This window comes from Acyrthosiphon pisum, chromosome X (assembly GCF_005508785.2).
Source record: "Acyrthosiphon pisum isolate AL4f chromosome X, pea_aphid_22Mar2018_4r6ur, whole genome shotgun sequence".
In the NCBI taxonomy this organism is placed as follows: Eukaryota; Metazoa; Arthropoda; class Insecta; order Hemiptera; family Aphididae; genus Acyrthosiphon; species Acyrthosiphon pisum.
Genome location: NC_042493.1, coordinates 121,193,530 through 121,207,323, shown reverse-complemented (window position 1 = coordinate 121,207,323; position 13,794 = coordinate 121,193,530). Strand labels below are relative to the sequence as shown.

The 13,794-nt window shown below is 31.6% G+C and overlaps 1 protein-coding gene across 1 annotated transcript in view; it reads left to right on the top strand.

The window, feature by feature from the left end:
* The first annotated feature begins 7,608 nt into the window (after positions 1-7,608).
* The window catches only part of LOC100570443 (E3 ubiquitin-protein ligase ZNF598-like), a 9,401-nt gene continuing 3,215 nt past the window's right edge, over positions 7,609-13,794 (top strand). The window contains exons 1-3 of the mRNA XM_003240856.4: positions 7,609-7,989; positions 8,101-8,303; positions 12,733-12,981. Coding sequence (XP_003240904.1) covers positions 8,103-8,303; positions 12,733-12,981 — 450 coding nt within the window. The 5' untranslated portion in view covers positions 7,609-7,989; positions 8,101-8,102. The remainder of the gene's footprint in view (positions 7,990-8,100; positions 8,304-12,732; positions 12,982-13,794) is intronic.

Genomic DNA, 13,794 nt, shown 5'->3' with positions numbered 1-13,794 from the left:
AACACAAGCTACAATAATTTAATTTGTTGACTGAAGTGGGTGCATTCGAGTAGTACTTGTTGAATATTTGTTATTAAAATAATAATTGAGTAGGAAGTGTTTTTGATGCTAGGCATGACACTTAAAATCAAAAAATAAGAACTCAGGTAAAAATTAGTGCAATAAAGAAAAGTTTAAGCTCTAGAAAATGGTCCACCCGTAGTTGTGCTATGAGCAATGATTATAAACCAAAAAATTGTCTTAATGTCTAAATGATAATAATAAGAATACATTGTAATATATAAAAAGTTTTATACTAAAGGGAACGTAATATTTTTGAAATAGAATAATTGTGTGGACCTCTTGCAAAAGAAATAATATTGGTTGTTGATTTGAATAATAATAAGTCATATTATACAAAGAGCTTAAGATATATTTATAATATTTTGATAAACTCTTTTGCAAGATTTTTACATAGTTAATAATAATCAATCCACAGATTTAAGTTAACCATAATAATATTAATCCGCAAATTTTAACATAATAATATTAAGTGGACCATGTGGTCAGGGGTAAAAACTGATAGTTATCGCAGCAAAAATACAAAATGAACCTAAGAACATTATACAAGGGTGGAGATAAAGGTATTGGGAATTACTAACAGGGGGGGGGGGGGGAATATATAATATCATACCAAAGGGAAAGACTGTTCGTTTGTAGTGTCAGGTTGTCTTGTTGCTGCAGCTGTCTGCCCACACCGTCACCATCGAAACGCTACTGCCGCTTCTAACCAGCAAGCCAATGACAGGAGCATTTCTGAAAATAACTACTGGATAATAAAAGTATACATGTTGGGGGGGGGGGGAGGAGAAAAAGAAATGTAAATTAATAAATAAGTATTTACCATGGGAAGTATGACAGTCTTCAATATAGAACTTTTTTTTTTTTAAAGCTTAAGTGTATAGTTACAATACATTGTTAGTTGATTACATATATTTAATTATAATACAATTTATAAGTATTAGTCTTTAGGTAAATGAATTAAGTTTATTTTATGACTATAAAAAAATATTATAAATTATACAATTTAAAAAAATATACTATCTAATTAATAAAAGGAGAAATGTATTCCTTAAATTTCCTTCCGTTATAAATATTTAATACAAAGATCACATTAGTAAGGTCGTTACTCCAATATGAGTTATTGTATGACTTTTGATAATCTAGCACATGCCATACAAGAACATACCGAAACAACAACTTACAATGCATTAACTTATAATTAAAAACTGTGTCCAACAATCGGTGTTTAATTTATATAGTTTACCTTATCAAATTTAACTATGAAGAATCTATGATGACCCTGTTGAACTAAAATATGGGCTAACTTTGTTAATGACGTAGGACATAGAAACGTGTTTGGCATAAGACAAGTCGTGGAATTACTCGGATTAAGAATTTATTGTTATAAGAACACGTGTTTACAAAGAAAATGTTGAAATCGGTCGGTCACCACCACACAAGGGACGAGAGTCTTCTCGTGAAGACGGCGGACGTGAGTTCGGATAAAACTTTTGTGCTGCGTCGCGGTGCTATTCGGGCGTGTGGTCGTCTCTTGCCGTGATCGGTGACAATAATGGCGGAGAAGTTAAGACCAATACGTGACTTTTCGTGTTCCAGACGGATACATGTCAAGAGAGAAAAAAGGCACGAGCGTGTGTGTTCAAAGGGCTGTGTCTTGCACTCCACCCGGCACTTAATCGTCGCTACGGACGCCCGGGTGCCGGACGGTGTTGCCAACGGCGGGTGGTGTAACCGACAGGGGGAAAATGTTGTGATGAAACCACGGCTCACCACAATATAATAAAATATTTCATGGGTACTGTGGTACTTATCATGATAATGATAAGGCGCACGAGCTCCAGGAGATCGTGCGACTATCACTGTACTGAATGCAAAAAAACGGCATAGGGCATTGAGATGAAACATAAAAAAGTTCAATCAGTGCACATTAATTTTGCCGATGGAACATAAAAATATGCACTTGTGCAGTCAGTGCAGTGTGGTGTAAAACGCTAGATAGTACTAATGTACTATCTTAAATCATGATTACGACCTGCGAGAAACGGAAGTAGCGCCCAAGCGGAAATTAATGTAGAAACAATGTATATTTTCACAATATAAAATTATATATTTATTTTTATTTCAATATAATATAATATAATTATGTGAACTACTAGCTTTTTTGGGAGGATAAACTGTGAGAATCAGCCAGGAGAACCGTACAATTTTTATATGTATCTTTATACATAACCTGTATAGATGTATCACAGTGGCGGCACCAGATTTTTTTTCTGGGTGGGCCAAGCTGGGGCCACCGATTTAAAGGGAGGGCCAGTGGCGTAACAAAATTCGCTAAATATATATATTATATATACCGTTATTGATACCACAATACAGTGAGTTCACCGGATCGTGTCAAAACCCCGTACAGACACGTCGCACACAAAAACTAATTTTATACAATTTAATATAATATTAGTATTATGTAATTCTAAGCAAATATTCTTCGAAATCATACAGGGTGGGCCAGCCGGAGACAGAAAATATTTTAGGATAGGCCGTGGCCCACCCCTGACCCACCTCTGGCGCCACCACTGGCTGTATATAATCTTAAACAGTGACCACCAGTCTTAGATCATATCATTGTGTGTATAAAATATAAAAATATACATAGACGTTTCAACTGTTTCAAGTTTAGTATCTAAATTCGTTATTTTACGTTCAACTATCAAATTCTTCAGCATAAAAAAATTACAATTTTTATTTTTTTTTAAATTTACAAGCACTTTTACAAGCCGTAATAATTTTTATCAACACAAAAAAATGAATTTACTATAAAATTTGTCTAAATGTTTTCAAAATTATTTAAATTAATGTATACCTAAGTAAACAAATCATTGCTATTTTATTTTAATATACTAATTCTTATATTATTTCAAATAATATTACCATTTACCTTCTAGTATTTATTTTATTTATTTATTTTTCTTATTTATTTAAGAGCAAATAACAACGTAGGAACTGATGTGAATAGATTAAAATAAATCTAAATATTTTTAATATTTCATTGTGACAAGTAAAAATAAAATTATGGAGAATGACAACCAGTAAAATACTAGAAATTCGCTGGACCAAACAGGTGTGAAAAATCCTGGTGCGGGATAATGAATGTAAATAATATGGTTCAAAAATTCCGGTGCATTATTTTTCACACCGGTTTAGTCTACCGAATGTCTAAAATGTCGTGTCCTTTTTTTTATATTATTTTAAAGTCCTTCCAAATAATATTTTTGGAATTACATTTTGTGAAAAATGTTTTAGCATTCTATAACATTTTTAACTAATGAATAAACAACGAACAAAAATTGTATAAAAAAGAAAAATTTATACGACAAGAAAACGGTCACCCATCCAATACGTGGCATTAAACCGCTGGCTGAGCCGGAGGAATCTTGATAGAATCCCAGGACCGCCAGAGGTTGTCCTTTCGGTGAGTACGCAGTTTAATCTTTCCTGTTATTTCTAGATTCACCATGTAGCTTTTTAGTTTTCCTTACATTTTTCTTCCAAAGTTTTTCATTTAATGTTCTCTTCCTTGTAAAGAGAAACTGTCCACTTTTTAATTAGAATATAATGAGAGAGTATTTAAATAAGTTACTTATGATGCAATTCCTTATTTGTTCTTTTTCAAACGTATTATTTTATATTTACTACTATTTAAAGTAAAATAAAAATTTGAACTGTAATTTGACATGCAAAAACCTCTCATCTTTCGGATAAAAAAAATGACCAAAATTCGACTTATCAATGAGTCGTGAGAGCTTTTCCTGTAAAAGCATTTTTGTTCATCAAAATAGTCCTTCGATAAAAGTCATCGAAGTCAATCACAGACTTGTGCAAGCGTGTGCGTAAATTTCTCTGTATGCGCGTCTCACACTAATATCGATTTATATACTCACACACATCCACATTCCGTGATTGTGAATTGAATTGCCTACATTTTACTCCTTAATAAATGACCGACACCGACACCCTTGAGTCTTAATAACCTAGAATGATTTTTTTGTGTGTAATTTTAAAGTTAAAATATTTTCATTTAAATAGTTCAATTTTCAGCACCAAGTAAATAGCTTATAAATATATTCAAAAGTATAGTCATAAGTTTATCCAGATAAGATGATTATAATTCATTCACATTCTGTATGAATTAGTATGAAATTAAGTATGAAATCATATTGAAAAATAATCATAGTATCGTTATATAATTTATATTATTGTCTAAATCAGGGGTCTCCACTCTCCAACCTTTTTTACAGCGGGCCAAATTTGACATACGCTTTGGAAACGCGGACTAACATTTTTATGTATGACTATTATTAGGTGTTATGATTAAGAGGACGTTGCACTCGCATGTGTCTCTAATGTACAACATAGCAAATATATTTTTGCGCTGGAAAGAACTGAGAACGCTACACCCATAACTAAGAAACGAAATTTTCGCTACATAAAAAGGAGAACTTTGGCTGTGCAATATCCTTTTAATTTTTTCACTATTCAAACTTCAAAAAAATTTATTTAAATTTGAAAAACACAAATAATAATGAATTTTTAAACAATAAGAACTTATTTTGCATAAATGATATTAAAAAAATAAAAATTATATTGCGCAGCCAAAGTTCTCCTTTATATGTGGTGAAAATTTCGTTTCTTAGTTATGAAGCCTTCTCGATTCTTTCCCGTGCCAAAACGCACGTATGTAATATGGAGATCACATATTATTCGGGAACGACGTCCTCTTAACATTAAAAGAAAAAATAATAAATACATTTAAGATAATTAATTCAATAAATTAAAAACAATGAAAACTAAATGAGAATAATATATTAAATATAATATTTTCAAAACATTTATTAGCTTGACGGGCCGGTGCAAAAACTTTGGTGGGCCGGATTCGGCACGAGGGCCGTAGCCCGTAGGTTCGACTGTTCAAGACCCCTGATTTAAATCATAATATTATATATTATAGCAGTGCCGTAGCCAAAAAAAATGTTGGGGGGGGCACTTAATTTTTTTTCTCTAGCCTTTGAAATGCTAGAATATCTATTTATGACCCCTTTGTTCATAAAGAGTATCTAGGTACTACTCGTTGTATGACTATATTATATTTATGTTAACAAGTATGGTACCTACATTGGCTATATTTTAATACAACAATGTATTAATATTTTTGTAAACCATAGGTTAATGTATGCATCAATATTATTATCATTATATCAAAATGTGTTGTAAACAAAACATTCCATTTTTGGTTTGAATATTATTAAAACTAACTAACAAAAATACAAGACTATATTAGGACTGTTGAAAGCTGGTAGTTTTTTCGTGCAATTAGATCAATAAGCGGAAAAGAATATACTTCCAGAAATCCAATTTTAATTTCGAAAAAAACATAACAATTTTGTGTGTTTTGTTGGAAGCGATTTTTTTTTTTAGTAATTTAAAAGTAAAAGTGAATTTTGAAAAAAAAAAAAATTTCCATCGGAAATCTCAAAATTCCTGTTTGAGCACCTCCCGGGGTTGGTCCTCTCCCTTTTTAAATTAGGCTATCTTCTGAAAAGACGTCTTATCTATATATATATATATATATATATATTATATATGATCCCGTGCACTTCGTTGCCCATCAAAAATACCAACGATATATGAATAATTTGTTTTACATATGACCATGGCAACCATTTATATACAAAACATTCCATCGGAAATTTCAAAATAATATATATTTGGTTGCAATGGTAATACGGAGACACACACCGATGAAAATCTCAAAATAATATATAAATGGTTGCCATGGTAACATGGACACACACTGACACACATACATTCATTTTTATATATAGAGGTAGATATAATATATATAATATATAGGTAGGTACATATTGAACAGTAACAGTGTCTGGCCTAATTGCATAAAAATGTACTATTTTAGATTATTATTATTGTACCTGATAGATTATTTTATTATTACTTGAAAGTTTAAACTGCATATTATCAAGCACGTATCCAGGATCAATTTTCGGGGGGGGGGGGGGGGGGGTGTTTAAAATATTTTTAATACATGAACTAAAAATACATAGTTAATAGTTATATTATAATTTGATCAATAATATTATACACTACGAAATATTATAATGTAATAATGTATACAATATATAAATAATTTTAAAAAAATGGTTGTAAAAAATATTTAATACGCATGAACTAAAAATACATAATTATAGTATAATTTGATAGATAATATTATGCACTACAAAACATAATATAATAATGTATACAAAATATAAATAATTTAAAAAAATGGTTGAATACCTACAATTTTAATTCATAAAACAAAGTCAACTTTACGTGGCATTCTGGAAAATGTATTGATTATTTCTTCAATATCTATTTGGATACCTCGGTGGACTGACAATAAAGCTAAACCTGTTAGACGATCTTCACTGCAGCTATTCCTCAAATAGGTTTTTAATCGTCTTAAAGTTGAAAAAGAACGTTCTGCAGATGAAGTGGACACCGGGAGTGTTGCAAGTATATAGATATTAAACACCAAATGTTTGGATAAAAGTCTTTCGACATGACGCCTAAAGTATCAATTGCAGATTTAGGAAGTTCGTTATCGGGTACTGATTTTAACTTTAAAATTACAAACATAAAAATCATTCTAGGTTATTAAGACTCAAGGGTGTCGGCGCCGGTCATTTACTAAGGAGTAAAATGTAGGCAATTCAATTCACATGCGTGGATCGTGGATGTGTGTGAATATGACGTAAGTCGATATTAGTGTGAGACGCGCATACAAAGAAATTTACGCACACGCTTGCACAAGTCATAAATAACACTTAATTTGTAATGGCTATGTTACAGTTACTTAAAAATATATGTTTAGAAGAATTACAATTAAATTTTTTTTTTTTTTTGTTTCTTATAGTCATCAAAAGAGGGTTTCAAAGTTCCAGATAAACTAGGACGTCAATGTATAATATGGCCTACTTAATTATGTTTCCTCCAGTTCATACATATATTTCGTCATTACCAGTTTTAGATTGATGAAATTACACAACTGAATTACGATTTTATAAATGTATTTTTTATCTAATAATTGTAATAAATATATTCACATAAGAACTTATGTTTAACTTATGATTAATACGACAAATAACCAAATGACCAATTGGTACAACTCGAGTAATACAATTTAAAACTGTTCCGAGAATTTTGCACGTCAATTTTCCTAAAACAAAATAATATAATATCGATTAATGTTCGAAACTCGGCGCCGCGCCGTTACGTGCAGGCTCAACCCTACCAGCCGCACCGGGTGCGCGCGCAACCGCCGATAAGAGATGCTGCCGCGCTGTTGAACGTGAGCTGCGCGCTCGCGTAACCGGTCTGATGCGGTTAGTGCTTCGCTGAGCGAGCGTATTGCACGTCGTCCGTCGCGCGTCGCTGTCGTTGGCCAAAGGTTTTCTCATCGTATCCGCTCGCCCGCCCGCCCGCCCCGTGCAAATCGCCGTGCGTTCAGCTGCTGGTCGAGTGCGACATTTTGTGTGCCGCGCGGTTGTGGCTCGATAATCCGACTTGTTGCCCACTGCTGCCGTGCGTTTGGAATTTGGACTCGTAAAATACGTAGCGCGCCGCCGGACTCCGATAGACCGGTCTACGGGCCAAGGCCGCCGCCGCCGTACGTGTTAACACGGTGCCGCCGTCGACTCGATCAGACCAACGGCCGGTCAGGGTCGCCGCCTGCGGACAACTCCACGGGCACTGCAGCCGCCGCCACCCACCTCCGCGCAGCCACCGTCGTCGTCGTCGTCGTCGTTCGCGACACAATATTATATTCCGTTGAAGTATAAATAATTTGTTTTTCTTCGATCGGTGCCAAACGCGGTAAGTTGACGGTACTCGCCGCCGTGTACCCAGACCACACATTTTCGGGTTGAGGTCACCTCGTTCGTAGTAATAATAATAATATATTCGATTATTGTTTCTGATTAGTAGAAATGGACCGAAGACCATCGTCTCACGGATCGCGTCCAGCGTCGTCCAAACCATCGGCTCCTAGTTGCGTTATATGTTTTGAAATTCAGTCAATTTATGCAATCGGTGCGTGTGATCATCCTGTATGCTACGAGTGTTCAGCTACTATGAGAGTGCTCTGCGATCAAAAGGAGTGTCCGATATGCAAACGAATACTGACCAAGGTTTTTAATACGATATTTTATCCTTAATTTCTAATACACTGATATCTATGGTATCATTCAACTATTCTAACAATTATTATAATAATATGTAGGTACCTACTACTTACCATTATGAGTTTAGAGTTAGAAAAGCCTTATCCGTTGTAGTAATATGTATACATTTTTTTTAACACTCAAAATAATTAGTAAAAATCTGGTGACATTTCTGTCATTGGTGGCAAAATATATATCAAAGACAAATAAGCATATTGAGTCTCAGCGCTATCTACCTAGGTAACAGTAATAAGTAATTTACTGAATAAATGAAATAAAATAGCAGTACTTTAAACATTGGAATATTTTAAAGAAATAATTTGGATACCTAGATAAGTTAAGATTAACAAAGTTTGATCATTTTGTTTTAGTATCTAACTGTTACTGTGAGTCAAAAAGGCAATTCTTGAATTATTCAATTTTAATTAACTATATTTTAACTTATGGCCTCTACATACAAATTTCAACTGTTATGGTTATTTAGGTTAACACTACTAAAGCATGAATAAACAATCTATAAATTACGTTTTATTGTTTGCCGTATTATAATTGTTTTTCACTTTTTCAATATATTTCTATTTTTATATTTAAAATTCACTGTATAAAAAAATTCAGGTTTTCAAATAAAATTAACTTAAATGTTGAAAACCAATTGGCGTATTATTTCTGTCATCTCCGATGACTGCGATACCAACGTTTAGTGTGTTCTACAAATGCTTATACTACCTATACTAACAACCTATATCATGGTCATACTTATACATGTTCAGAAAATTGTATTCAATTATTTTAAAAATTGACAAAAATTTATTTATTTGCATCTAGCTTAAAATAGTAATCTGAAATCCATTCTAAAAAATATGTTGGTGAGTTCATAGAGCAATTTTTCTATATGTATTTATAGTATATATAATTTAATGCAAGTATATAGTAATGTATCGTCCGTCATTTTAAATACTTAGGGATAGATATACTCACCATCAGATAATCATGAGGAGATACATAGAAGAATCACAGCTAGAAACAAATGCTATTTTTTACTAGTCCAACTATTTAAGTCAAAAAAATTATCGAGAAAAATAAAATTAAGACTATAAGACTCGTTAGACCGATCGTACTCTATGCCTGTGGAGCGTGGGCGTCTACCAAGTTGGATAAAAACGAATTATTGGTTTTCGAAAGGAAAATCTTGCGAAGAATATTGGGGCCAAAGAGAGATGAGGAAGACGATAACAAAATAGGTCAAATAGAGAACTTAATACTCTATTCAATGATACTAATATAACTCAGGGGCCAGAGATTAAAGTGGGCTAGAATTATATGGAGGGAAGAAGACAATCTTATACGGACAGTCACAAAATGGGCCTAAATAGCCTTAAATAAACCCAAAACAAAAAACTACATAGTACAAAATACAATCTATTCTCATCAGTAATCACTGACTATAAAATTAGGTTTTGTAAAGTAAAAGTAGTTGAAATGTGCCATTTGGTGTCGGCAGTCATTAAATTAAATTTACGGAACAGTAGCGTATACAGAGTATAAAGTAGTAGTGTAGTGATGTTACGAACCCTGATTTTTAAGGTCGAACCGAACCCGAACTAAACTCTTCTTTAAATTAACGAACTCGAACAGATCCGAACCTACATATTTTTAATCGAACTCGAACCGAACCGAACTTTTCAAAATATTTTATCGAACTTGAACCGAACATTAAAAAAATTCCAAAGGTTAAAAATGTATTATTCATTTATTGTTTACTATTTAGTATTTAGTATTTACTATAAAGTATAAACTAATGATTATCTTATAAAATATAAAGTCATTAATTAATAAACATTAAATAATAAAAAGTATAAACAATGGAAATTACAATTTATTTTTATAAATACATAAGTATTAATTATTAAATATTCAAGTACACTCATGATTTATGTTTAGAAAAAAAAATATTTAATATTTATTTTTTTAATTATATAATTTAAATTTTGTATCAAATTTTAAATTATATAATTAAATATTGTCATGTAAGAACACCAATTTTTCAACCGATTGAGGTGATAGCCTTTGTCTTCGAGCTGTAACCACTTGTCCTGCTTTGGAAAACATTCGTTCGCTACAAACTGATGTTCCTGGATTACTAAGGTACTTCAATGCAACAGGAACCAAACTTGAAAATTTTTCAGTATTAGTTTTCCACCATACAAGGGGATTTGATGTAGGAGGAAGAAGTGGTTGTTGAAAGTATTCCTGTATCTAAAAAAACAATATATTTTCAATTTTGAATCTTTTAACTCCATTATAAAAATATAATATATTATTTACCTATTTAAACATTTATATTAATTAATTCAAGTAGATAATCATATAGATATAAATTATAAATATATTTAATTAACAATTAATAAATAGATAAGCAAGAAGTAAATGATCTTACCTCATTTTTAACCCAGCTTGTTAGTCCTTCACCATAGATTTAATTTTAAGAAAAATACTTTTTCCATCATGTTCTCCTGGAAAGTATGAACATCCTAGTGTTTTGTTACGAAGCTCAAATTGTTTTGTGAAATAATGTGTTGTTAGTGATATATATGGTTGTTGAGCCCCACTTGTCCATATATCAAAAGTAAATGATATGGATTGCAAACTATTCAATTCAGTGTTAATTTCTTCTTTGAGTAGAGATAATTTTTTTAAATACAGCTGAGAAATTGCAGTAGAAGCTAAATATTGTCTTGTGGGTAATTTATACTTGCTCAATCATTTCACTTATATTTTGGGTAATTAATTTAGCTCTTGCACTGTTCTGTGATAAATATGATTTTGAGTTGAATGAATCTTGAATTTTGTTTTGTTTCTGTGTAGTGTCTTCAGTTTTTCTCTTCAATGTTTCTTTTTTCATTTTATTTTTCTCATTACATGCTTGATATTCAGAATATTTTTTAGCGTGGATTTTAAGATGCCTTACTAGAGTGGTTGTTGTTGATGAAGGACTTTTTAATTCTTTCTGACAAGTATTACACATAGATTGGTTATTGCTTATTTTGTTAAAAAAATTTAAACTATAAATCAACCTTTGATTCGGTGTATGGTCTTCCTCTACTTCTTCTGTTGTCATCAATCTTTCTTCATGTTGTTCATTTATAAATTCAGTTGTCTCTGGGTCTGGATCATCAATTTGAAAATTATTATCATTACTACCTTGAACATAATTAGATTGACTGGATCTCATTAACCGCTCAAATGCATTAATCCTCTCAGCCATAGTCTATAGTAATAGAATAAAAGATTAATTTTAAAATTTAGTTTTAAATAAGATTTAAGATTTTTAATTGATACTCTAATAAATAATAATTAATTGTACTTACATGGATACACAATACGATACGAATCTACAATGAATATATTATTTAAAACTTATAAGTTTAAAGTCAGTATCAGTATAAACTAAAGAATAAGTATTAACTAAGGACGTTATGAACGATACGATAGAACGATAGTACAAAATACAAATGTCCACTGTTCACTGTTCAGTAAAGACTAAAGATAGAAAAAAACCAGACCGTTGAAAATATTTGCAGCAGCCAGTAATATCAGTTATTACGTCTTAAAAATTTATATTTTATAATATATAATAATATTAGATAAGATATTAATAATAAGCCATAGATATTAAAATTGAAAACAACCAAACAATCTATTTTTATATCTAGGATTTTTCATAAGTCATAACCAGACCCCCTGCACCGCCTGGCGTAGTGAAGTTGTATCACGGTGAGCTCGGTGAAACGCCCGGTATGGGGGTATGCCGCGCCGCGCGCCTCTGCCGGCCTAAACACGCAATAAATATTAAATAATAATAATAATAATTATTAATTACAATAATAATGTTGGATCGTTCGATCGTCGACTTGTTTTTAAATTCTCTGGAGTCTGGATCGATTGTCGAACCGAACTATTAAGTATTTGGTTCGGTTCGACTATTTGCAATTTTGAGTTCGATTTTCGAACCAAACCGAACACCCCGAGTTCGGTTCGGTTCGGTTCGAAAATCGAACAGTTCGTAACATCACTACTACTAGTGTACTAGTAGGTATATAAAACAAAAACAATTTATTTATACTGTTTGTTTGTTTATTCGAGGGTCCAAGTGTCCAACTACTCAAGATCTGAAAAGAGACCAATTTGATCAGCAAATATTAACTGTGGGTCAGCTGACCTCCTGAACCCCTTAGATCCATCTCTGAACATACCTATAGTTATATTTACTAAATTCAATAACTTTTTACATTTTTAACACATTACTTTGTAATAATACACAAAATTAATTTAAACTGTATCCAAGTATAATACACTTAACTCGACTTATATTAATTAATTTTTATTATTCTTACAGGTTATTTTTACCAAAGATGAGTTGGATTTGTTTAAAAATTTGGAAGAACGTTCATATCCACGTTATAACAAAAAGTATGGCATTGTATTTGGTGATCTTTCTGTGGAAAATTCATTTGACCAATTACTGCGTTCCTACTGTAAAAAATGTCATGAACATCCAGAGTTTACAGAATTTGAACAATTAGCTACACATATGGAACGAAACCATCGTCTTTACACTTGTCGTCTTTGTGTGAATAATTTAAAGGTAACTTAAATTAAACATTAATCATTTCAACTAGGTACTTATTAGGTACTTCATATTTTTGGAACTTAAATCTATCAGTATTAAACTATAAATAGATTTAACAATGGTGTGTATTTTTTTATCTATTTGTCGTCATCTTTTTGAATACTCAAAATGCTTTGACTTTCAATTTCACTGCTAGCTTTTGGTGACGAATTGGATCCAGTTGGTACCTTAGGGTTAGAGGGAGGGATCAGAAGTAAAAAATTACCAATACTTTACTAATGATTTTAGTTATTTTATTGTAATTCAAAAATATTGTTCACAGGGACTTCAAAATTACACATTATAATAATTTATATACCTACACAATACCATTTTCAAAATATTTAGATTACATTTTAGCTATTGTTTATTTATACTACTAACCTAATAACAATGCTGTGTAGTCAGTCGGCATTGAATGTAAAGTTGGTAATAATAATGTATGATATTAAGAAGACGTCGCACCCACATGTGTTGTCTCCGTCGTACACTTGTACGTGTGTAAAAAGGAGACAACACATGTAGGTATGACCAAGGCTGGGCAAGTTAACTATTTTTTTTAACTCATTAAGTTAAGTTAATTTGGAAAAATGTAAGTTAAGTTTAAAGTTAAAAGTTAATTTCCTTTTTTATTTAACTTGTTAAAGTTACAAGTTAGTTGGAAAAAATAAGGTAACTTAACTTAGTTAAAAATAATTTACTTTTTTTTTTTCATATAAAACTTATAATTACACCATTTACACCTCATGTTAAAGATCTACAAATAACATAATATTATAATGTAGTCTT